General features: G+C 30.4%; 3 protein-coding genes across 3 annotated transcripts; 2 read left to right on the top strand and 1 right to left on the bottom strand.

Moving 5' to 3' along the window:
- Positions 1-2,312: 2,312 nt before the first annotated feature.
- Positions 2,313-3,485, bottom strand: LOC133295748 (protein FAR1-RELATED SEQUENCE 5-like). Its single transcript, XM_061494603.1, has one exon. The coding sequence runs from the start codon at positions 3,483-3,485 to the stop codon at positions 2,313-2,315; it is 1,173 nt and encodes a 390-aa protein (XP_061350587.1).
- Positions 3,486-14,248: 10,763 nt separating this feature from the next.
- Positions 14,249-16,387, top strand: LOC133295752 (peroxiredoxin-2-like). The gene is made up of 3 exons (XM_061494608.1): positions 14,249-14,509; positions 14,993-15,072; positions 15,904-16,387. Exons 1-3 carry the CDS (start codon positions 14,355-14,357, stop codon positions 16,155-16,157), a joined length of 489 nt encoding a protein of 162 aa, XP_061350592.1. The 5' UTR covers positions 14,249-14,354; the 3' UTR covers positions 16,158-16,387.
- Positions 16,388-21,758: 5,371 nt separating this feature from the next.
- LOC133295754 (rac-like GTP-binding protein ARAC7) lies at positions 21,759-25,243 on the top strand. The gene is made up of 8 exons (XM_061494610.1): positions 21,759-21,860; positions 22,259-22,346; positions 22,448-22,557; positions 23,567-23,630; positions 23,746-23,810; positions 23,918-23,983; positions 24,101-24,207; positions 25,157-25,243. Exons 1-8 carry the CDS (start codon positions 21,762-21,764, stop codon positions 25,185-25,187), a joined length of 630 nt encoding a protein of 209 aa, XP_061350594.1. The 5' UTR covers positions 21,759-21,761; the 3' UTR covers positions 25,188-25,243.
- The last annotated feature ends 1,062 nt before the right edge of the window (positions 25,244-26,305 follow it).

The following is a 26,305-nucleotide window of genomic DNA, read 5'->3' as shown; positions in this document are numbered from 1 at the left end:
TATTCCACCCTATTTTTTATTATGCTTTATTCCTATGCTTAAGGTGTACAATGTACATACTAATTTTTAGTCCCAAAGCTAAAAGAATATGCAGCAATCATACAAAATATGAATTTCAAATCGCAAACAAGATCATGAGAAGCACTAGTTAAGGCTCAACTTAATGATGTCTTACACTCGATAAGTCTGATTAAAAATGTTTGCAATGGTTTAAAATTTTACGTGAATTTCATGTCGAAAAATGTCTTATGGTATTCAGGATATGGTAACAACACAAAAACGTGAATCAACTTTAACCCAAACAGAACAAAAGAGGCACCATCTTTAGAAATTTAACCTAAACATCTCAAAAGAACACCAGGAAAATGCTTCCCCAAGGCCCGCTACTAAACAGTGCAGTCACATTAAAGAACCAAAAATCGTGGATTGGATAGATCAACAGAAGCCAAAAAAACTACAAACAGATATCCATAAATTAGGAATTATCATCAGAATTCTTCAATGGGGTAAAAAATATAATACTTTCCCATAATATTCAACTTCAGGTATCCAAAAAATTAGTCTGTACATTGTACACAACACTTATAACTACCAAAATGGCATACCACTGAGTTAATAACAAAATAATATGAGAAGCTAGATAAATACAAAACAAAGCATATCCATTTGGGCAATTAAGGCACAGGAGAGCACCAACAACAAAAAGTCCACCTGACTTGAAGAAAGTCCAGCAAGAGAAAGTCCCTCTGCATAAATTTTCCAGTAACAAAAAGTTCTACTGCATAAATTTTCCAGTAACAAAAAGTTCCACTGCATAAATTTTCCAGTAACTAACCAATAGATGTGGCAATGGTCGAAATCATGAATCTGCCAAATGAAATCATGAAATTCATCTTCTACAATCATGGCTTGTCTGGCCTCATAGTAATTCCAAAAAATTGTTGTTTGACAGTTGACACATTAAAAGAAAGTGAAAATTCTAATTTAAAGTAAGATGATATTTAGAAAAATTACAATGTAATTATACCTGTGTATATGGTACTTGACAGATATATGGAAAACAAAATGTTGTTGGAAGAGTATTATCATTTGTCACTTGAGGGATATATGGATCATTTGCCACCTGAGAGACATATGGAAAAACAAAAGGTCGTGGAGGTGTTGAAGATGTACTAAAATCTTTGGCACTGGTACTTGTAGCTTTGCCTAAATCACAAAAAATAAAATAAAAAATAAAAATAATCATATAATTCTATAAAACTAAAAAAGTATGATCCTAATTATATTATTCATTTTTCCTTTATCAGCATGAGATTTGCTTCGAGCTTGTGATATATTTTTTTTACATCTTTTCTTCTCTAGTTGACTTTTCAGTCTAGCATTTGTAACTCCCCTTGCTCGAACACGTTGCGGATCTAATACCCTTTTTGAATTTAATTTACTATGCTCATCTTTCTCTTCATCACTAGCCATATCATCAACTTGAGTAGGTTTGCTAGTTTTTAACATCCTCTCCAACATTTTTATCCCTTGCTCTAGATGATCTTCAGCCATTTTGGCTGATTCATTTGTCAATGCACCCTTGGTTGCAAAATAATATCTTTCCTCATTACTTGACTCATACGTAGATTAATTCTTTGTGCTGAAACCTCACAAGCTTGAGGTGGAATGCTATCAGTTACATTAAAACCTTCTTTTGCATCCTTTGTCCACCTCTTCAAGATATATTGAGAAGGTATATGAAAAATATTGTGAAAGTTAAGTACCTTCAATGCATGAAGACATAAGAGACCAATCGATTCAAACTTCTTGCAACTACATTCAACCAAGCAATTTGTTGATTCAAATGTCACAAAATATTGTTTTTCATCACCAGATTTAACTAACTTGTAACCAAAAAAAGTACCATTTTCATTGGTTTTTTCAATTGCCACAGATAAAGATTCAACTAGTTCTTCATAGAATTCTTCAAAAACAACATGAGTATATACTCGTGTAGCTTGTTCAGCCATACCTGCAAGTTTTTTAACTCGAGGAGGTGCAGATTGATTGCACTCAAAGTCTTTTTGCAACTCTGACCAACGTCTACGCTCCAAAACTTTCTCATAACAAAGAACGAATTGAGTAAGAGACATTGTCTTACAAGTTACAGTACGAAAAATATTATTCATACTCTCACTTCTTTGTGTTGATAAGATGCCAGCTGAAAAATAATTCTTGTTAAATCCTGGGGACCAATCTTGTCGTAACTCATAAAAAATTTTCAACCATGAACATTTTGAAATATCAACTTTTGTAAGTAAACGGGCCCATCATTCTTCAACCTCTTGCTCAGATTCACAATTATAAAGGCACCTATTAAATAGAACCTTAAAGTCAGGTTGCCTCAAATAATATGAAAGATGCTTAGCAGCATTTTGGCTAATATGCCACAAGCAAAGTCGATGTTGAGATTCATGAAACACTTTTTTAACAACATTTGCCATTGCTTGACACTGATCAGTAAAAATTGTTTTAGGTTGCAATCCACCCATTGCTTCCAAAAAAGATTCAAATAGCCAAATGAATGACTCTGTTGTCTCATCTAACAAGAAAGCACAACCAAACAGAACACTTTGTTTGTGATGATTCACCCATATGAAAGGCGCACAAGCCATATCATACTTGTTTGTTCTGTAAGTTGTGTCAAAAATGACTACATCTCCAAAGTGACTATAATCTGCCCTTGATATGCCATCTCTCCAAAAAAAAATTGTCATACGATTTTCACAATCAACTTGCATTGTGTAGAAAAAGGACAGATCATTCGCTTGTATTTTTTTGAAGTGGTTAATAACACTTTGTGCATCTCCTGCTTCAAGAGTGTTGCTTCTTTTGCTTTGTAAAAAATTATCACAATCATGTTTTAAAAATCCAACATTTTGGGCTCCTCCAGCAACTTCAACAAAATATGAATACATACCACATGGTTTTATACCAGCATTATTCATATCTTCAATCATATTAGCATGCGCTTCATCAACATGTCTTTGGGATCTTAACATAGCTCCCGCGCTTGATTTCACAAGATCATGATTATGATCTGGAATGAATTTATAAACAATCCAATTATCCTTCTCAATTTTAAAGCATATCATAGCCGGACAACCCGTTCTTGTTTCTCTTCTATTTACTTTCTTCACATATGAAGGGTCTTTTAACCTTCTGTGTCTTTCTCTTCCACAAACAAATGATCTTTGGCTTATGGTTCCATCTGCTAGTCTTCGATACTGCGATTTTCTCACAGTAAAACCAATGAATTTAGCATATGCATTGTAGAACTTATAAGCTTCATCTTCAGATGAAAACATCATTCCAATTTTTGGCTCGTATCCATTTTCTTCTCTGCTCACAACCATTGGCATTTCTATTTGTTCATCATCATATTCACTTTCTGAAACGTTCACTTCACTAGATGACAATGATTCAGAATACAGCATATCCATGCCACAATTTCCTAAAAGAATGCAGCACAAATAACACTTGCAATTTAAAGAACAGAAAAAAAAGTACTGAATATTAAAAAAAAAAGATAGATTGGAAGAGAAAAATTAAAGCATAATATATCACGTCAACAGATAGCATGTTGGGAGTATATTAGTCTCTATATAAGCTCGGTAATGAAACAAAAATAAAGAAATCCTTGTAACAGAACTTTTTGGTCAAATGAAATAGCTAAATTCTGAATTTAAAAGAAATATGCAGAGGGTTTTAAAATTCCTTATAGATTGAAAGAAATCAATATGGATGAATGCAGAAATTTTATTCCTATTTTAAAATAACAACTATTCATTTAGAGGGAGTCAATCATGTAGCAGTTTGTGATTATATGGAAATACCTTGACGAATTGTGCTTGAGTCAGTTGGCTGCATTTTTTTCTAGTTCTTTAGATTGCTTATATAGTTCCAACCCCTGTTAAAGTTGGCAGCGACAACCATAAAGACAAAAACAAACAAATAAATTCAAAGTTATGTTTGGAAGATTATATTAACATGAAAACTTAAGTCTTTTACCTGAACTTCTATTCAGTCTTCCTCGTTTCTATTTTGTCACTGCAATCTCTTAAAATAAAGGCAAATGAAAGAAGTGTGGAAGAAGACGGAAATGGAAGAGATGGGATAGAGGCAAATGAAAGAAGTGGGGAAAATGGCGGGAGACAAGGAGTAGTGGGTAAAAAATTAAATCGAAAAAAAAAAGTTTAAAAATTTTAATGACACGTGACGTGAGTTATTGATTCCAAATGTCATGAAATGTATGAAAGTAGTACTCAGTAATGGGTACTACTGTAGTACATAAGATTTATCCGTTTCTTTGCAAGAATACGTTGATAGATACTCCCTCGATGTTTGGTTTGCCGTTTAGAATGAGACCCCTCAAAGAAAGCATGAGAAATATATAGCCGCAATTATGGCCGGCACCGGCACGGGGACTTTGGCATAGCAAAGCATCATTTTGCAGCTGAAGAATTAGACCCAAACAACCCAACCAACTGGAGACCTTATCATTTTCACTGCCCTATTATTATTCATTTTGATATTTTTATAAGATGTGACATGCCTCGTCAAATCATAATTTCTTTCGTGTTTCCATTTGTATTTGCTCTCAATGTCATGTACATTTCTTGTTGTCTTTTGATCATTAGCTAAAGTTTCACTTTCCAATAGGACCTAGTAAACGTCATATAATTGATGATTTAAAATGAAGCATGAAAAGGTCCAAAAAAAAAATACAATACCAAAAAAAGAAAACAAAACAAAAACAATTACAATTACAATGGGCCAGAGTTTTACGTTTACTCAAGATCAACCAAATTGGGTGGGCCCATATACTGTGTTGGGCTGTAGTCTTACTATAATCATTTAGGCATTCCCTTGATGGAAATTATATATGGGGGACGTTTGGCCTCAGTAGAACATTTAATTAAGATTATTATCCTGATTTAACTAAAAAATCTAGTAACACGAAAATTCATATTTAATTATGTGAGACCGGAAATTTCAAATTGATGAGTCTTACAAGTCATATTAAATTTTTATTTTAGTTTCTTTCTGTATAATAGGTACAAGTAATCTTAATAATTAATTAATATAACTTAGTCCTTGTTATATTGACATAGAATTCTCTTGTTAAATTAAATGATAATAATTTTTATTAATAAAATTAAATTTAATAGTATGGCAGGGATAGAAAAATACTTGAGGGCTCCAAATCATGTCTTCTCTGGTGACCCATCAAATGGACATTTAGGAGGAGAGAAAAAAAGTGACCTCTTGAAGAAACAAATTTCTTATATCAGTATTTCATTCAAATCTTAATGATTTAGGTTAGTATTAATTAAACTATAAGTTTGTTGATACAAAATATTTTATCTAAAATTTGAAAATTAAATACACTATTCAAGAGGAATTGAATACATAACCTAATACTACCTACACAAACCTCTCACCACTAGACCAATTTTAGTGACTTATAAACTGTCTCAGTGTTATTCTTATAGGTTAACCTCCAATAAAATAGTGAAGTATGGATAATAATATTCGCTAAATCAAGGTCTCTATTGATTAAGTCAACTTGATAATAATACAACTGCTCACGTAAACCAAAAACAAGTTCGTGAGAATATTCTTTGATGAATTTCAAAAATAAAATATTAAATTGGTTTTCTCTCCTTTATTGTATTTGTATTTATAGTGGAAAATAAATCTAAATTTCCTAAGATGCCGGTATTAGACAGCACAAAGTCTCTGCATTATCTGATTATCTCTTGATTAATTAAATCCCTAATTTTTGTTTACTTTTTCCTGTTCTTGAACTTTGACTCTTCAGTAGAATAAAGAACACAACTGAATAAGATTCCACTTATTAGAGACACTTGTACAGTCCCTTTTTTTTTTTTGTCTAAAACGATTCGGTATCCTAATCTTTTACATAGTTGACCACTCAATGTTCAAATACTTATTAATGAGTGTGATAAAAGGGAGCTTAGATCTTTTAAGAACTTCAAAACTATGCTATCCCTCCATAAAAGTCTTTACGAGCATCCCAAGTTCAAATATTCAATCCAATTTTAATTAAATATTTAATGTTGGCCTGAGTCTAATCCAACTCTAAAGCGAGTCAAGGGGAGTGGTATGAGACCACCACCAATTAACTAAGTTATACTTAGTTAATAGATATCATAACAAATGAATCTGACAACACATCTCAATCCAAAATTTTAATACAGTAGATTAATAGGTTTTATCATTTTTTTTTAGTAAAACAAGTGTTGCCAATTGTATAGTCTTCACTTAGTGTTAGAAGTTAAACTCAATTCCGCTTCTACATCCTTTCCACTACCAAAGATGAATGTGGAATCCAAGAGTTGTAGTTTAGAAAGATAAATTTAACTTACATCAAATTCATTCCACCACCATATTCGAAGAGTCAATTATGTTTAATTGAGTAGTTATATTAATCAAATGAGTTGTTATCAAAAATTGTCCAAGGCCATAAACAAATGTGTGGCTGTAATAAGTTTCTCCCACACACACATGTTATTAGGTGGGGCTTATTTTATTTTTTTTCTTCTATTTTTTTCATAGAAACTTATTCACTTGCATATTTGTATAGGAGATAAATTTACCTCCCACTTAGAAAAGAAACATTAAACCCTTTATTTAATTAAAGTATATTACAAATCATGTTTTCAAAAGCACGTAGTTGCAATTTTCCAACCCTATATGTTTGCTTAATTTTTATTACATATTCCACTGGTCAATTTGTTCTTAACCTAGGTATGAAATGAATAAGCTTTATTCCCTTAGAGGACTAACTCGTGATGGGATTAATTTTGAAATCAATTATCCCTATGCGATAAATGCATTGGGCCAAAACTTTTCCAGAAAATAAGCATGTAAAGTTCCTTAATGGTTCAGCCCAATACACACGTGCTCTTGGGCTTGAGCTTGATTTAATTGAAAGAGGACTTGGCTGTCGCTCTAGGATGTTTGCAAATATTGAAAGTGGATATCTTTTGGGTTTTTCAAATTTAGCTAAATTTTTTAAAAATAAATTAAAAGAGAATATATTAAAATCAAAAAAGAATGATTTGTATAATAATTAAATTGAAAATGAATTTGAATTTGAAGTTTAAAAAAATATAAAGATAAGAATGACACATACATGTTAATTTTTGAAAATGAATAATTCAAATAATCAAGCCATTATTATTCAAATATACTTTAATTTAATAAGTAGACGTGAATAAATAAAAAATGCCACAAGGCGCTGGATAACATACATGTACTAATTTTTTGTTCATTATCTAAATGATTTTACGGTTTTAAATTTGGAAAAAATGTTTGTCCTTTTAAATGACATAATTTATGTCATTTCACTTTCACAAAGACGTGGGACCTACATCTTTATTTTTTTTTTGTCCACTCTCTTTCATTCACGATTTATATTTTTCTCTCACTTAAAATGACACAATTTTACATTCTTTAAAATGACACATATTTTTCCCTTTAAATTTATTTTAAAACTCAACGTTTTTATTGCTTCATCAATTTATTCAAATTTATAAAGGGATTTTATAACCAGAACTGATTTATTAAGAAATTAAAGATAAGAATTTAAAAAAAAAATAAGGTAAAGTATTCAATGTACGTATGAAAAAATTAACAAACATTTATTTTAATTTTTTGTATGCAAAAAATTTGAAGAATCTTTTTATTGAAATTCCTTCAATAACAACCTCCTCTTTTGTAGATGTTTCCAACTCCTACTCTTAAAATCAAAAAAAAAAAAAAAAAAAAAAAATTGTCCAGTAAATAACGTTCGCGATACAAACTCCTATATGATTTTTTTTTTATGGGCAAATTTATCAATTTGAGGAAAAAAAATACAAAAAATTATTCTTTAAACATTTTTATTTTGTTTGGAATAATAATAACATTTTCTTAAAAATGGCGTTTAGAGGTTAAAATTTAACGGTCGGAATAAACCAAGCAGCCCACGATGTAAACAACACGTTCTTCCCCTTTTATTTTCACCTGTCATTTTCTATTATTATTTTAAGGAGAGAGGCACTACGTAGACAAGTCACGTCACACTTAGAGCTGACAAAGCGGACATCCCGTTTAAAAATGGACCGTCCCATCTTTAAAGGTGGATTAAAAAACTCAGTTCATTCTGTTTTGTTTGGACGGACGTGATGGACTACTCGCTGGGTCGATGACATTTTACACTAAAAAATAAATAAATAAATAAAAATTTCAGCTCGGATGGGCTAAAAGACTTTACGGGTGACGAGTGTGAAAAACTCAATCTGCCCCTACTATTTGGCGGGGGGCGGACCGAGCTCATTTTATCATCTCTAGTCACGACTTGCATCTTGTCCCTTCATAATAATTAAATTAGGGATACGTTATTTTATCTATTTTTTTACCCTACTTTTCAACACCATTAGATCAGAATCTCAATAGAAGATAGAAATGATAAAGGTAGTTAAGATTATGATCTAATAATATTGAAGAATGATAGACAAAAGTAAGAAGAAAAAGAGATAGTAAAATAACATATCCCATTAAATTATAACTAAATGTAGTTAAATTATAATTAAATGAAAAACTAAAAATATTTTAAATGATAAAATAATGATTTGACTATTTGTTATGGGTCATAATAGGTGCAGTCTAAATTTAAAAAAGAAGTAATGAATGAGTTTACATTTAAATGGTTGGTGTCTGCAAGCAATTTCTCTTTATTGTTTCGCCCATTCAGGATAACATTATTCCTCATGCCACTTTGCCCCATGTTGTTCAATTCATGATGGAATGGGGTTCATATAATTACTCTTCATTGCTACACACCTATCCAAAATAATACCATTAAAATTGGTGATAGGGCTCATCATTCAAACCATTCATGGTTTCTTTTCCAAATCCAAACCGAATCCTTTTTCCAGCTATACCATCGATTCATCATTCCATTATATTTAATTACTATAAAAGTGGGACACTGGAGGAGGGGAAAAAAATTAAATATTGTTTTTTTAATAAATAATTAGGTAAATGTAGTCGTTTTGAAGCTATTTACGTAGGTATAGCAGTCAAACACGCTTCACAGTTGCGCGACCAGTTGGAGAGAGACACTCCCCTGTGGGGCGTGTTTCACCAGGTGATGCCACGTGTTATAAAAGTCAACAGTTTAACCGTAAAACTTTAGAAGTTCATAACTTTTGACTCGGTTGTCCGAATTAGGTAAAAAAAAAAATTGATTCCACATAACTTTTTCGAGATCTACGTAATGACATCTCATTCGGCATATTTTGTCTCTCGCAAAAAAATTTGAATTTACAACAATAATACTGTAAGAACATTTAAACCCAAATTAATAAAGAGAAAATCGATGTCAGTATTAGAAACATTCCTAGTAAAGATCCTTATGATTATGATTACGGTAAGTTATGATAAGGTTAGGTTAGTTGCAGATATGTTATCATTCCCATTAATTGCATGCAATGAATATGATTTATTTTATCAAAATTAATTATGTATGTTATTGAGGTATATAGTAAAAATTTGAATGAAGAATTTTATTAAATTTATAATTTTATCCGGTTAACGTCTGTCGGTGACAAAATATCGAATAATTTATATTAAAAAGTTAAGTGAGTGCTTTTCATTTTTATTTTGATTTTTAAGTTTTTGTTCATGATTATAAAAATGTTAGATTATTTTTAGTAATAATTATAAGGTAACAATTTTATAGTTATTTCCAAAAAGAAATTATTAACCTGAAAAAAAAAATGGAGCCTAAACAGTTTGACTTGTTCATATCAAAGTTGTAGTTTCCAAATCGAGATGGGTTATCTCGTCAATTCTCATATTCTTCCAAAAAAAAGAAGCTATGCCTTATACACATCAAATGTATACGATCCCCTACAATTGTAACCATCATGTACAAAGCTATATGCCTTATACACATGCATGTTTCTCGACAAGAAAATCAATTCGCTTATCTTTTTATCTGGTTGAGACAATAAGATTGTGTTAATGTAACATCTTGCATATACATGATAGGGATATTTTGACTCCTGTATAAAATTAAGAAGTCTTACTTTCTATTTCAGCTACTGATTTCCTTTTATATAATGGTTCTAGTTTATTTAGAATTAATTAAATAATTGATATAACTTAAAAAATTATAAATGTTAAATGGACAAAATTCATAAAGAATATAAAATTAATAAATAGTAAGGAAGCTTTATCAAAAAGAATTTTTTTTTAGAGAAATAAGAGAGAGGGAATAAAAGAGGGGAGTCTTGAAATTTTTTTAGGAAACTCTATTAAAAGAAAAGTAGATAAAGTAAAAAAGTTAAGAGTAACGGAACTTTGTTAACGAAGAAAGATAAAAGTGAATATTAAGGTGAGAATAATTTTTTTTCCTGTCTTTGTTTTAAAATATAAACGATATGGTAGTGTTATTTTTATTATTATTTTTCTTTTCTTTAGAAGAGATACCATGAATGTTTTGATAAAACTATTAAGGTGGGGATAAATTTTATTATTTTAAATAATGCAAAGTTATGTCATTTTTAATAAAACTATGTCGTTTTGATGTATTTTTAATATAATCATAAGGATCTTTACTATGAATGTTTCTAATCATAACAGTGGTTTTCTGTTTATTAATGGGTTTGTTTTTTCTGATGTTACTTTAGATAACTTTATCTAATATTCATCAAAACGACGTCGTTTTGGGACGGAAATCATGATATTTTTGTAATTTTAATTTATTTCAGGGTTATAATAGTCTTTTTCACTCTAATTTTTTAATTTTTCAACCTCAAAACGACGTCGTTTCGATGAACATTAGATAAAGTTATCTAAAGTAACATCGGAAACTTGTTTCCCTTTATTATTAATTTGGGTTTAAACATTCTTATGATATCATTGTTGTAAATTCAAATTTTTTTGTGAGATGCAAAATTTGCCAAATAATGTGTCATTAAGTAGATCTCTAAAAGTTATGTGTAATAAAAAAATTACCTAATTCGGACACTCGAGTCAAAAGTTATGGACTTTCAAAGTTTTACAGTTAAACTGTTGACTTTTGTGCCACGTGGCAGCACCTGGTGAAACACGCCCCACAGGGGAGTGCCTCTCTCCAACCGATCACGCCCCTGTGGAGCGTGTTTGACTGCTATACCTATGTAAATAGTTTTAAAACGACTATATTTGCGTAATTATTTATTAAAGAAATAATATTTAATTTTTTTTGCCCCATCGTAACACAATGATTTTACTATTTTTGGGTATCACAATCTCAATGCCTGAGTTCATCCACAAAGCACTATTCACCCTATCATAATCTATATTGAGTTCAAGACGATGTCGTTTTGGAACTGAAATCAATGTATTTTTATCATTAAATTTATTTCAGGGTTATAATAGTCTTTCTCATGATAATTTTTTAATCTTTTAACCCAAAACAACGTCAATTTTGAGAGTGAATGTAGATAACTTGTCTACATTCACTCTAGAAACATTAAAATCATATTTTATATTATTTCACATGACCTATGATGTTTTAGGTTGAATAATTAAATTTGTTGATATATATTTATCTTTCCTTATATTCTCATAACAAGTATTTTTATTCTAATTTACTCTTGTGTTTTGATTTATTAAGTAATTCATGTTTAATTTTTTACCACTGAAATTATATTAGGCCTTTATAGACCAATAACTTAGTCTCCATAAAGCTAATAAGTCAAACTCAAAATCTTAGTCTCCATCAAGCTAATAAGTCAAACTCAAAATATTCTACATAAATCTTGCTCATTTAAGTTTAAATTCAATTTAGCCCCACCTATTCATATCTCTTAAAATAAGACTTAACAATCTATAACCATCAATAATTGAGTTATCTAGGAATCCATTTATGGATATTAATCTGAATTTATTTAGAAATGATTAAATTTCAATTTAGTAGAAAGCTTTTATATTTACATTAGATTAGTATTCATTATTATATAAATATAAATAACTAGCACTTTAACTCGTGGATGCACATTAGGTTATGATGGAATGATTTCTATTACACAACTAGGGTTTGCAGTACCAACACAAACTACACATGCGCCAGCATAAGTATCTACATGCTTTCTGTGACTCCATATTTGTTTCAAAACTCAATAATTTTATTACTTTGTTAATTTATTGACATTTTTAAATGGATTTTATATTCGGTACTTACTTATGAAGAAATCAAGGATAAGAAGCAAAAACATTAAATAAGGTAAATATTTAATATATTTAAAAACAGAAAATTTGGAGCTTTAACTGTTATCGAGTCCCAATTTGAAATTAATTCTAAAAACAGTTCAAAAAATTAAAATTTATGAAAATACCTATACTAACTAACTCAAATACGTAATTATGGTAGATGTAAAAAAAAGAAAAATAATTTTTTTTTGTTATAAGAAAAAAATATCTTATGTGATAGAAACAAAATTACAAGTGCAACTTATAGGTAAGAGGAGAAAAAAAATAAATATGAGAGTCACTCCTTTTTTGTGTGTTCAGAAAATTAATTTCTCTTATATAACATAATATGCATATAACCAAAAAAAGAAACTTTACTTTTCAATTTTTTATATTTAATATACTTTTTTTTATTACTTTTTTAACGAATCTTTTTTGAGTTTGCGGTACCAAGTACCAACGCACACGTGGTGTCGGCATCAGTATTTATATGCTTTTTATCGAATACTCCATAATTTTATTGCTTTATTAATTTATTCACTTCTATACGAGGAGTTCATTTTAGCTGCACCGAAAGTACCAACTCCTTCGTCTAAAAAAATAAAAGGATTTTATTAACCTCATGTTAAAGAAGATAAATTATTTTTTGGGCTCCACAATTTGAAAAAATAAGAAAAAAAAATGACACAGTTATCAAAAGATGTGTAAGAAATAAAATTATCAAATATAACATAAAAGTAATTTTTTCCAAAGTAAAATATGAGATACGGGTAAAAGTAATCATAAAGGTGATAGTAGTATAAATTTCTTACGTACTGAATTTTTCGGTTCAACAAGAGTACAAAAAATATTTTACTATATAAGAATTTTATATCCAGTACTTATTACTGTTTTTGTGGTGGTTCAGTTCTTATTTGTTTAGAAATTAAATATAACAAGTAAAATATTAAATAAATGAAAACATAAAAAAATTATATTTTAATCTTTTTATTTAACATTTTTCAATTTCTAAAAAATAAGTAACATTTTTTAAAGAGAAAAATATTTTTATTTTTGTTGCAGAAATCTTTTTTCTACTACACTCATATAAAAGTGAGTGAGACACATTGTAAGAAAAAGAGAGAGAAAATATTAGGAGACTCGTTCACTTTTATATGAGTGTGACAAGTAAAATGTAAAAGTTTTAGTTTGATTCCCATATGTCAATTTTGAGAGGAGATTAAATATTTTCATTCTAACTCACCTTGCACTCGAGATTAATCCCATATCTGACTTGCAAGAACTGAAATTTGTGAGAATATAAGGGAGTGCCTTATTATTTAAGAAATCAAAGATTAGAAGTAAAAAAATAATTAAATAAGGAAATATATTTATTATATGTTAAAATAAATGATAAAATTTACTTTTTTCCATTCTTATTTTTTAATAAGAACACATTTGCATAAGCTTTCGAGAAAGAGATTTTTTTTAAATTTTTTTTAAAAAAATTAATACTATTTTCTATTTGGATAAGTATAGAAAACACATTTTTAAGTAAAATCTTATTAAAATCTTAAAATTAAAAAAATAAGAAAATATTGATAAAAGCAAAACTTATTTCGATGATATCTACGTTTGGAGAGAAATGAGGATTAGTCTTTAATTGTGGGATTTTTATAAATAAGGAATTTTCCTTAAAAAGTATATAGTATTTTTTTAATTTTAAATATAATAAAAAGTGTTTTTATTTTAAAAAAAATAATTTCTTGATAAAAAAAAAAAATGGTCCGAACAGCTCTAGAATTCCTTTATAAAATCCTCTTCTTCTTTTTTGAACAAATTATAAAATCCTCTTTTGTAGATGTTTCCAACTTCTATGTTTAAAAGGAAAAAAATAAAATAAAATAAAAATTATTTGTTACATAAGTAGGGTAAGTGGCGGAACTAGCAACACCCACATGTCAGTATATAAATCGGGTTTGTGGTGATCGTTAGTTACAACTTACAACACAACACTCATACATCAGAGTCATCATCATCAGTATCTTCATCAATTCTTGTTCATCATCATCAACGCGAAAATGGCTCCGATTAAAGTGGGAGATGTGATTCCAGACGGCACCTTGGCTTATTTGGATGATGAAAACAAACCCCAAACTGTCTCCATTCACTCTCTCGCCGCCGGCAAGAAAGTCATCATCTTTGGTGTTCCCGGTGCTTTCACTCCTACTTGCAGGTCACACCCCCTCTTATTTCCCTTTTATCATTTTTACTTTCAACTTACAAATATCAACACAACAATGTAAAAAAAGCTGAAATAGCTTCATGGGCATCTGAGATTCACTTTTTTTCCCATCAAAGTTTCAATTTTTTTTAATGTTTTCTTGAGAAATATGAGATATCGGTACTGTGATTCAAGTGACTTATGAAGTGGGGTACTCAAAGTTCTTTTCTTTTTATACCCCAGTTGGTTTCCCTGATTTTTTTTTTTTATGTAAAATCCCCTTGAGTAAAATTTGGAGATCTTAACAAAAGCAAGAAATTTTTGTTTATTTTACTAAAGAGAATTTTTTTTGAAAGAATTCCTGGAGTGATATGATGAATTGAAGTGGAGGAAAATCTACAAATTTTCTTGTTATGTGACTTTTTACAACGTTTTTACTGTTTGAAGAGTTGTTCTACTTCTAACTTGAGGTCTAAATCGGTATATTTGGAACAGCTTGAAGCATGTGCCTGGCTTCATCGAGAGAGCAGAAGAGCTGAAAGCTAAGGGTGTACATGAACTGATCTGTATCAGCGGTGAGGGTCCAATGATATCCTAATTTTCCCTTCCGTAATTGTTTTATTACATGTTGTATTATTAATTGACAAAATTTATGTGTGCGTGAATTTAGTTGCTAATTTTCACCATTTTCTTGTGCTATTCAAGAATGAGGAATATTCGAATGTACTAACAAAATATGAGCAACTCTTTCTTGAATAAGAATGTGAAGTGGCTACATTGATGTGTTAATTTGAGTAGGGATGATCTAGAGTTCAATCAATGGATGCCACTGGGGCATCTATCTTAGATGCTTAGTCATGTTTACTGTATTGGCTTAGATTTGAAAAATCCTCCTCAATTCTTATTGTTGCGTAGTTTAACTTAAACTTAGACGGTACTTGACCTGAAATTCACCAACATATTCACACTTTTTAGCACTATGACACCTCCGAGGGTCCAACACCTTTGGATTTAGAGGTTTGTTTCTAGACATGGATTTCACATAACTTGTTGCTTGATTTTTAATATATTTGCTGATTATTGATTTTTGATTTGTTTGTAACATGGGTAGAAAATGAAAAGCTTTCATCCAAATGGTTTGAATTTTTGTAATTGTTTTATTTTCAACCAAGATGGAACGCATCTTAGTTTTTAATTTTTTTCTTCCTTGTCTTGCTATATGTCAATATGGATTGAGTTGTAACAATATTTTGTTATAGGGACTATGTGTTATGTGGTGAGTAAAATGTGTTGGAAATACTCAATCTATGATCTACAGAACAAAGTAACCATGATGCTAGTAATCATAGACTTGAAGATATCTCATTTGATAAATGGCTAATTTGTGATTGCCTTTGATTTTGTAGTCAATGATCCCTTTGTGATGAATTCATGGGCCAAAACATTCCCAGAGAACAAGCACGTGAAGTTCCTTGCGGATGGTTCAGCCCAATACACACATGCTCTTGGGCTGGAGCTTGACCTCACAGAGAAAGGGCTTGGCACTCGCTCTAAGAGGTTTGCTCTATTGGTGGAAGACCTCAAGGTGAAGGTTGCAAATGTTGAAAATGGAGGAGAATTCACCGTCTCTGGTGCTGACGAAATCATCAAGGCTCTTTGAACCTTTTCACCCTTTGTCTTAGGGCCCTTGGCTCTTTTATTGTGTCTGGTGTGTGTGACTTTTTTGATGCCAGAACATAGTGGAAACATTTTGCTTTAAATATATGTAATGGTGCTGTGTGTTCAAGTAACTAGTAAGGGACATGATATTATGAAAATAAAATTGCTTGTTTCTAGTGTGTCACGTATGGTTGTTATTTGTTTGGGAAAAATGTTTCTCCTTTTAATGGATTGTTTTTCACTTTCTCGTATTATGTAATGTAACTCTTTCGTTCATCATAAAGCATTATAGTTTTGATTAAAATAAACTAATTTTATGTCTTTTAAAAGTATAAACATTTTTTTATTTGTTTTGTTATTATTTAGAATCAGATCAATTTTTCATTCCTATACAACTTGAAAATGCTCGGTCAATGTTGGGCCTGTTTTTGTGTGTAATGGAGCTGTGTTTTCTAGGGAGGGACATGATATGCTGCAAAATATGAAAAAATAAAATAAAAAATTGCTTGTTTCTAGTGATCCACGTATGATTTTTAAATCGACGTCGATGTTGGTGTGGCAGTAGAAATATTTTCTCATTTTAGATTCAGATCAATTTTTCTTTCGTTAAAAAAACAAAAAATGACAGGCCAATATTGGGCTGGGCCTTTTTTGTATCTGCTTGACATTAAATTTGTATTAAAAGCGTAACATAGCCCAAGAAAAATGGAAACTAGACACGTAAATTTGGTATTGAAAAACTAATGAATTATTAAGCCTGTGAACTCATGCTACTTTTTTATGTGATAAGTTCATATAAACAGTAGTGTGAATTATTAAGCATGTGAACTCATTCTGCTTTCTTACGTGATAAGTTCACAAAAATATATTTTTTGATATGGGAAAAATATTTCTGTAGTTGTTGTAAAAGAATTTATCTGTCACACACTATGTATTTCAAGAAGTATATATGTAACTTTTGAAATGAATTCTATTTTTGTTTAGATTTCAAAAATTATACTATGTGTTCATAGTGTGTGGCTGATAACTTTTATGCACTTTTGATATTTGGTTCCAAATTGAGTTTAATAATGCCTTACATGTATTTGGAATACTGTAACTATGCACCTGGCCTTTATCTGCCCCAACTTTTACTGAAATGTCCGTGGCAATGTTCAACAAAAGTTGGACATTTTAACCTTAAAGGCCCAAAAAATGGGCAGAAAAGTGCGCATGCACGTTAATTGTGACAATCTACGAGCATAATTTCGAAACTTGTCATTAATCATCTAATTTTTTTCCCCTGTTAATCCAATTAGGCTTGCATTCTTTGAATAGGCATAAAGATCTTACCTTATTATTTAATTAAAAAATTTCTTCGACTTGAGATCTTACATTATTGTTTACATAATCATAGGAGAGAATTTATAGTGGACCGGAACCACCATTTTTTAGGTGGTCTCTTAATGTAAATAAAAAGGTAAAATTAAAAAAGAAAAAAAATAACAAAAATATAAAAGAAAAGAAAAAATTAGTATTGTGAGAAAGAGCACTAAATTATTTAATGGTCCAACGTAATAAATATTTACTGATCATAGAATGTGGTTGTGCTTAGACTTTCAACAAGTAATCTGATGATGGTGACAGCAGGATACTCCTCGTGCTCCAGTGGGGAAAGTTTTATGTGCAACAAGACCTGCCCCTCCAAGTAAAGTATCGTCAAATAAAATAGAGTTGAGAGTTTCAAGACGCTGTTAACATACCAATTAATGTGAGTCTCTCTAAACATTAATAATGTAATTAACTTTATTTTGATTTCACTAGTCAAGATAGCAATAAATACATTAATTAAAGTGACACATAAAATTTATATGAAAAATCTAATTGAAAAAAATCACAGGCAGGATAAAGGAGATTTTCATTATGTGTAGAATATTATCTCTCTTTAAAATAAAAAGAGCGAACAATATTATTATTATTTATATTAAGAAAATATATCTCACTCAAAAGACACTTGATATTTTTTTCTTTTAAGAGGGTACGCTAAGAAACTCTCTTAAATAAGAAAATTTTGGGATTTTGGGGATGATTTAAACACATTAGCTAGCACCTTATTTATAGGCATAGGTGCTGCTATGCATCTCATTTTTTTTTCTTGCTTTCGCTAATAGTTATAGTCTATGTTGCACTGAACAAGAGATACAACATGATACGATACTCTGGCACGTTAATTTAAAAAATGTCAAATTTTGACACGTTAGGATACATTTTGATATCATATAATATTTTTAATTTATGTAGTATATATTACATTTAATATTCAATAATTTAACAAAAAAATAAAGATAAACTTGTAATCCCATCAATTTTGCAAAGAAACATAAGATATCCTAAATGTTTATATTAAACTCAATAAAATAGTAATCGTGATTCAACAAATTTAATAGTTGAAACTTAAAATGCAACACAATGTAACCTTTGAAGCTTTTTTGAGTCTTTACAACGAGTATTGAAGTGTCGGTGACTTGTCTAAAAGTGTTAGACACGACACGTCAAAAATTTTAAAATGTCGATGTTTCGTAAGTTATAGTACAGCGATACCGTCTACCGTCCAAGCACCGTCCAAAGGGACTTTATCAAGTCACTATTTCGTCAGTGTAAAGCAAGATACTCCAATCTTTTAATGAGTATCAGCCACAGTCACAAGGCAGAAGGTAGAATATTTACCTCAATGTATATATTGTTTTTCTCTGAGAAATGTTAATTTTATTATCTATTATTTAAATAAGGGTGAAAATACTCTTATTTGTGGTAGCTGTCAAGAGTCTCCAAAGGAGTTCATTGGGCACGTTCAGTGTATAATATAAGATAAGATCTGATATTATAAGATCTGATTAAATTTTAATATTATTTTGCGATTGGTATGATATTGTATAAGATAATATCCTCTAATATTTTAAAAATTAATATATTAAAAAAATTTATTTTAATATATTAACATTGAAATGATATATTATTTGTTGAGAATTGTGCTTGTAAATAATATTAATACATCAATTCCTTATCAGACCTAATCTCACTCGCTTAGGCTTGATTAAGTTATACATCATTTTGATGTATTAAGGGGTTCTGCTATATAAGCTTATACTATACAATGGTCACACCAAACAACTGAAAATATCATAATATATAATATAAACTTATACTATCAAACTTTCTACATCACATCAAACAAGTCTAAGATTTTTTCTTGGTTGTTGGGCCCAATATTTAACGGACATAAGCTGAATAATATATTAAGAATACCAACCTATAGGAAATAGGTACATTTTTACATGATTAACAATTGATTAATTCTGTGTCTCATTATCTCACTCACTGCATATGTGCTTAAGGTGGATATTGCCTCAAACGAGAGAAACAAGAGTGCTAAATTGCAAATGCACGTTTTTTTTTCAAGATAATGCACGTATGATCGAAGCAAAACAAAAACTTCCTCGGTCAAACCGCATTTGAAAGCGTCGCAACTCGCAAACACTAAAATAACCATTGTTCGAGAAAAGAAAAAAGGTATTAATGTTGCAATGCTTGTATCCAAAAAAAAAATGTTGCAATGCAAACTTATACTATAAACAATAATTTATAGGTATTATTTCCTAGTTAAAAAAATTCGTAAGGACCTAATTTGACCATGATTCTTGGAATTGGTGCTTGCGTGCATAGCAAGCTGGTTTCGAATAGTATTGTTTAATTGGTGATAACATTACTAACAACTATTTAGGGTTTATTTGATTTATATTTTAATAAATCACTTTTTAAAAAATAATTTACAAAAGTTAATATAAAATATTAAAAATTATTTTTTATAAATATAAATATAAAAATATAAATACGAATCTCACACTTAAATATAATTTTACTCAAATTTAATTTCTTTTTATAGATTTAAACAGAGAACCAAAAATAAAAATAAAAATAAAAATCATCAAGTTATACTCATCAATGTGATTGATTCAGGATATACCTAACCCTCAGGAACTTAGGTTGCTTTTAATTTCACAGACACATGCAGAGTACAGATTGTGACAAAACAAGAGCTTCAACGGTTGAATACATTTGAATCTGTTGGGATGTGTGAGCTTTTCATCCTGACTGGGAAACCATGGTGGGGTTTTTGACACGTGGGTCCATCCTTTCCAATGTTATATTATACACATTCATCTACAAAGACAACAATAAACATTTTTCTATCCTTGTTTGTTTAATTAACCCTCTTGTGAATAATGTCCTCTTCCCATTGTTTTTTCTAAAGCAAAAATGGTAGAAAATTATATTTTCTAATAATTATTGTGGATCACATATTATATTAATAATTATATTATACTATTTATATATATTGGGTAAATTAAAGTGATCAGATAAATATTCTCAAATAGATTCTTAAGTGAGTATGGGCTGAATGAGTGGAAACCGGTGTTGGACCAACTAGGTATAATGGGAGCTTATTGGCCCAACAATAAAGATAAAAACACTATAAAGGGTTATGGTCCTCAATACGTCAGATAACAACCCTAGTTTCTCTTCTCCATCAAGAGAGAGACGACACACTAAGGAATTTGATTTTAGGGTGATTTGACTGAGGAAGACTACAAATCCCAAAAGACAAGATCAAAGTTATTCCGCTGCAATAGAGACAGGTATGCCTCCACCTTTATATTGTTCTTATTTTTCTTTATGATTTGGTATGATGGATCTTGACTTGTAGATGATAGTTATCACCATAAGATTTAGAGAAATTAAAAATTCCAACAAAAAAAATAGTTTTAAGGGAAACAAATTTTTTAAATTTTTAAAAAGCGTGCTATATTGCTTTTGGGTGACTTTAGTGACCCTTAATATAAGTATTGACATGTGTTTGTTTTGTTCTAAAAAGTGTGATTCTTCTTCCACAAGTAACAATAAGTCAAGGAGTGAGATTGTCAAGAAAACCGTACAAAGTTTATTCTCAAATTTTTACATTAATTATATTCTGAGGTTAATTTTAATTTACTGTTGTTATTATTATTATTATTAAATCATATATTGATATATAAATATACAGCTACAAAAACTAATTTAAATTTACAGTTACTGTATGGTGGAACAGGTAATGTGCACTTATGACTTATCAGTAATTAGTGACTCATAGTTGGAAACCAACAAGTGAAGATGTTAGCTATGCCTGAAGAATAGGTACCGTTTGAGAGAGGGTCCCATTTGTGTAATTCAAAAAAAATTTCTGTTGGATTTGAAATTTATTGAGTGGGACGAAAAAGTGCAGCAATAGACCCTTTGACTACATGCATATGCAGTGGAGCTTCTCTCTCTCTCTCATTATTATTATTATTATTTATATTTCTTGTTTCTTGAAACTAGAAGAAGGGTCTCTCTTTCTATTTAATATTTATCTCACACCCTTTAATGTAACCAAGAGATCAGAATACAGAGAACCCTTTATTCATTTTTTCTTCTTCACACTTTTTGGAGCTTTAAAAACTCAACTTTTGAGGCTCTTTCTATATTAAGAACAAGTGCTGTTTTGTAGCTGCTGCTTAAATCTTAGTCTTAGCTAAGAGTTTTTCACACAATGAGTGCTTCCAAGTTCATTAAATGTGTCACTGTTGGTGATGGTGCTGTTGGGAAGACCTGCATGCTCATTTGCTACACTAGCAACAAGTTTCCCACTGTAAGTCTCCAAAAAAAAAAAAAAAAAAAATCAAACCCCATCAATCAAAGTTGCTTCTTTTATACATTATGGTTTTCTTACCATTTTTGAATTTTTGGAGGTAGTTTATCTGAACGGTGCTTTCTATATAAACATTCACTTTATAAACAGAATAAAGTTTTGGGCTTTTTTCTCTGAATAATACCTGGGTTTAATGCCTGTCACTTTATTAGTATTGGGGTGTTTGTTCCCAATGTGCTGAGATGTTTCAATATCTGTGTTCTGATTGTAGAATATTCAAATATGGGTGTGTTTCCGAGGCATGGATGATTGATGGTGGATGATGAAATCCTCCTATTTTTACCATCTTGCTCACTATTCTTGTTTTTCCTTTTCTCTTTTTTCTTTTTGGGTGGCAGGATTATGTTCCCACAGTATTTGATAATTTTAGTGCCAATGTAGCTGTGGATGGAAGCATTGTCAATTTGGGGCTTTGGGACACAGCAGGTACTAGGAACTTCGAACTTGAGAGCATTTATGGTTCAGTTATGTGTTTTGGTTGTTCTTCACTCTTTACTTTTGATACCTTTTTTTCCACTGTTTTAAAGGCCAGGAAGACTATAGCAGGTTGAGGCCACTGAGCTACAGAGGAGCAGACATATTTGTCTTAGCATTCTCATTGATTAGTAGAGCTAGCTATGAAAATGTTCTCAAGAAGGTTCATGCCTATCTCTGATTTTTTGTTTTTTCTCTTGATTTTTATTCTTGGATTGAAATTTTCAGAAAGTTGGTTTTTTTCCTTTAGGCTTGAAAATAGAAAATAGAGAAGAAAGTACATGTTAGAAATCATTTTCTTTGGTACTACAGAAAATTGAGATGAAAAATGTCTTTCTATTTTACTATGCCCATATCACAAAAAAAAAAAAAAATTATTTTTTTTGAAAAATGTTGTTTGAAATATTTCTTAAGTATCTTGTTACTGTTTTTAGAGTGTCTCTTTCAAACCATTTAAATCAATAATAAAAGTATTACCAAATAAAAATAACAGGCAAAATATTCAAATGAGAAGATCACACAGATCAGAGGAATCAAGCTGAATGATGAGTCTTTATTTGAAAGGAGATTCCTTGATCACTGGTTAATGTTCTACTCGGATCTTTGGTTCATTTTTGCCACAATACCTTTGTTGACTTTTGCCTAGTGATGGCTACTTAAAGAGAGGAAAAGAAAATTCACCAATAAAAAAGGGGGGAGGACAAGAAATAGGATCTTTGGACAGAGGGAGAGGGAGGGGATCATAGGGGGGCTCAATCTGATCTAAAAAGAAAAATAATTTTAAATGGGTACATTATTTTATAACATAACTTGTCAAACATTAATTGGATGAGATGATATTTATAATGGATTTCAAACATTTAATTATAAAACTAGATGCAGTAAATGACAACTCATTTTCTCTTCATCCAAACATGAGAAAAGGAAACAAAATTCTTCCTATATTATTGCTATCATTTTCCCAACACATGCAATCTAAGCATGGTCTGCAACTGTCTTTTATTTTTTTTTTCTTTTTGGGTCTGCATATTACTTTTACTGTGGAACGTATGCATGTTTTCATTGTCCAGCAGGTATCAATAATGGACCATTTTGAACATTATACGAAACATATTAATTTTTCCCCCCATAATGCAGTTATTCATTCCTTCTTTCTTTCTATTCTCTTTCAGTGGATGCCAGAATTGCGTAGATTTGCACCTAATGTTCCAATTGTTCTTGTTGGTACAAAGTTAGGTAAGCAGACGCACATACAAAATTTTGTATATTTATTGTGTTGGCATATCTAATGATTTTTTGACGGAATAGATGGAAGAGTGAATGACATAAAGTTTTGTATTATTGATTCTAGATCTTCGTGAAGATCGAGGATATTTAGCTGATCACATGGGATCTAATGTTATAACATCTGCTGAGGTTAATATTCTTTGCATTAGCTTTGTTTTTTTTAATGGATATGCATGAAGCACTTTTATGTACATAAGAAAGGTTCTCATTCATCAATCATGGTGCATTGCTAACAGGGGGAAGAACTGAGGAAACAAATAGGTGCAGCAGCTTACATTGAGTGCAGTTCGAAGACTCAGCAGGTAGTGGGTTTAAATTTAATATTGAAATCCATAGAATCTAGGTATTTTATGATATATGTTCTTTATCTATAGTCTTATGACACGTAATTTGACAACGATATGTTTTTCATGATTTAGAATGTCAAATCAGTTTTTGATACTGCAATTAAGGTTGTTCTTCAACCTCCGAGGAGGAAAGAAATGGCAAGGAAGAAAAGGCATAGAAGGTCCGGTTGCTCATTTATGTAAGTGCCTTACTCCTATAGTGTGAATCATACTTAAAATACTGGTCTTAGCATTTGATGTATGAGATTGTCATATTTACTAATAGTTCATTCACGATTTGATGATACAATAGTGTATAATTTTGTGGAGATTTTCCCGTATGAGGAAATTGAATTGCTACTTATGCTGTGGGATATTGATAATTGGACGAAGTTAAGTAGCTGCTGAGACCCAAAAAAAGAAAAACTCTATACAAATGATTATGATGATAAAAGATCATTGAATAGTATAAGTAACCAATTTAATGCAAAAGTTTAAGGTTTTAAGTGCAGGCCTTTTAAATGGTTTTTATATTTCTTCAACACACCACTCCTCACACAAGAGTCTAACAGGCTTAAGGGTTGACAATACATTAGGTCTATACCAGTGCTAAGAGATTTCACAATATTTAATTATTTATCAATAGAATGAGGATGACGAGGATCGAAACCGTTACCCCGTTGTCATGGAGGCTCTAATATCATGTAAGAACTAATTCATCCCAAAGTAAAGAACCAATTCATCCCAAAGTAAACCAATTCATCCCAGAAGTTTAAACTGTTAAATGAATGTCTTTTTAATGGTTTTTATATTTTTCTAACAAACGGACTGAATTACTTTCCCTCTAAAACTTCCGTCACTGAGTTTTGGAAGTAAACCTGTTTTAATTGAGACCTCGATTGGGAATCTGTTAATTTCCTTAAAAGTTGAGATGGTCTGTTCAAATTCAAGCTTGCAAGCCATGCTGTGATTTAACAGGGGAGGAAGCACATCATTTTTCATAACGTGTCTTGTGTTATTTTTACTACTTTGGTGCATTTCCATGAATTTTTCTAAATGCAAATGCTGATAATTTGTGCTGAAATTTTGTCATACATCTGTGCATTTCCATTGGACTGTATGTTAACATGTATCTTTACTGGCTGACAGAAGTGTTGTGTGTGGAGGCTGTGCTGCTTAATACACATGAATTGCATCATCCCCTACTTCAGATATGGATGTTATTTTGCAAAAGCTTCAAGGTCCAAAGTGTGGAAGCCTGACATCTGATTACATATCTAAATGTATAATTATGGCTTGTATTGTAACTGGTGTAAGATATCTGGTTGTTATTTTTACTTCACAGACCCTGAGGGAATTTTTCATTCTCTCAGTAACAACTTAAGCATGTTGTGTATTATATATTACCAATTCATTAAGCCAAGAGAACCGTTATTTTGTCCTTGAAACGCTTCATGCCTCTAAAATTTTCCAGATATATATGCCTTCCAAGCCTACTATTTTCTAGAAGAAAAAAAAATTAAAAATAACAGCAAGGAGCCAATCTGACCTGATGGCTTCATCGAAGAAAAAAAAATATTGGTCTTTATATGATTTTGTTGTGTCATAAATAAAAATGGAGGGTTACATAATTTTGAAAGGAAGAATGGTTTGGTATTGGTTTAGTAAAAGCGTTTAATGTATCTCATGTTGTAGGTGATAAATTTATGGGTTTTATAAGAGTTATGTTGTAAGAAAAGTGATTGTGTAATGTTATAGAGATTCGGTTTGTGTACTTTAGTTTTTTTTTTTTTTGCATTAAAAAGTGCGGGCCCCACAAAATATTGTGTGTGTAAGAAATTTTTTTGTGTCATGTTAAAGGACAAACTACAACCCCTAAATTTATATATATATTTTTGGTAATAGATAAATTTATATTTTACTCACGTATAAAAGTGTGTGGACTTATATGTGTCATGTGAAGAGAAGAGAAAGAAAGAGAAAATATGAATCTCATACTTTTATGTAATTGTAGGAGATAAAAATTATTTCCTACGATATGAAAAACACTAAAGTAGCTTAAAGAACAAAAAATAGTTTTTTTTATAGGTAAACCCTTAGAAGAATTGGGTATTAGGTAAGGGTTTTATTAACCTCATGTTAAAGGAGATAAGCTATCTAATGTCATAGAGATAAATTTGTGGGCTCCACCACCTGAAAAATAAAAAGAAAAGAAAAAAGTGACACCGTTATCGAATGGTGTGTAGGAGAGAAATTTATTACATGTAACATAAGAGTAGTTTTTCCCATTAGGTAAAC

Source organism: Gastrolobium bilobum, unplaced genomic scaffold (assembly GCF_033153095.1).
Source record: "Gastrolobium bilobum isolate Gb01-03AN ecotype WA unplaced genomic scaffold, APGP_CSIRO_Gbil_v1 utg24947, whole genome shotgun sequence".
Taxonomy (NCBI): Eukaryota; Viridiplantae; Streptophyta; class Magnoliopsida; order Fabales; family Fabaceae; genus Gastrolobium; species Gastrolobium bilobum.
This window is presented reverse-complemented; position numbering and strand designations above follow the sequence as displayed.

Bases quoted from the DNA above. Each gene is read 5' to 3' on its own strand.
- LOC133295752 (XM_061494608.1), top strand. From the start codon at position 14,355: ATGGCTCCGATTAAAGTGGGAGATGTGATTCCAGACGGCACCTTGGCT. The intron at 14,510-14,992 runs GTCACACCCCCT...TATTTGGAACAG, and splicing joins GCTTTCACTCCTACTTGCAG to CTTGAAGCATGTGCCTGGCT. The intron at 15,073-15,903 runs GTGAGGGTCCAA...TTGATTTTGTAG, and splicing joins TGAACTGATCTGTATCAGCG to TCAATGATCCCTTTGTGATG.
- LOC133295754 (XM_061494610.1), top strand. From the start codon at position 21,762: ATGAGTGCTTCCAAGTTCATTAAATGTGTCACTGTTGGTGATGGTGCT. The intron at 22,558-23,566 runs GTTCATGCCTAT...ATTCTCTTTCAG, and splicing joins ATGAAAATGTTCTCAAGAAG to TGGATGCCAGAATTGCGTAG. The intron at 23,984-24,100 runs GTAGTGGGTTTA...TTCATGATTTAG, and splicing joins GCAGTTCGAAGACTCAGCAG to AATGTCAAATCAGTTTTTGA.
- LOC133295748 (XM_061494603.1), bottom strand. From the start codon at position 3,485: ATGGATATGCTGTATTCTGAATCATTGTCATCTAGTGAAGTGAACGTT.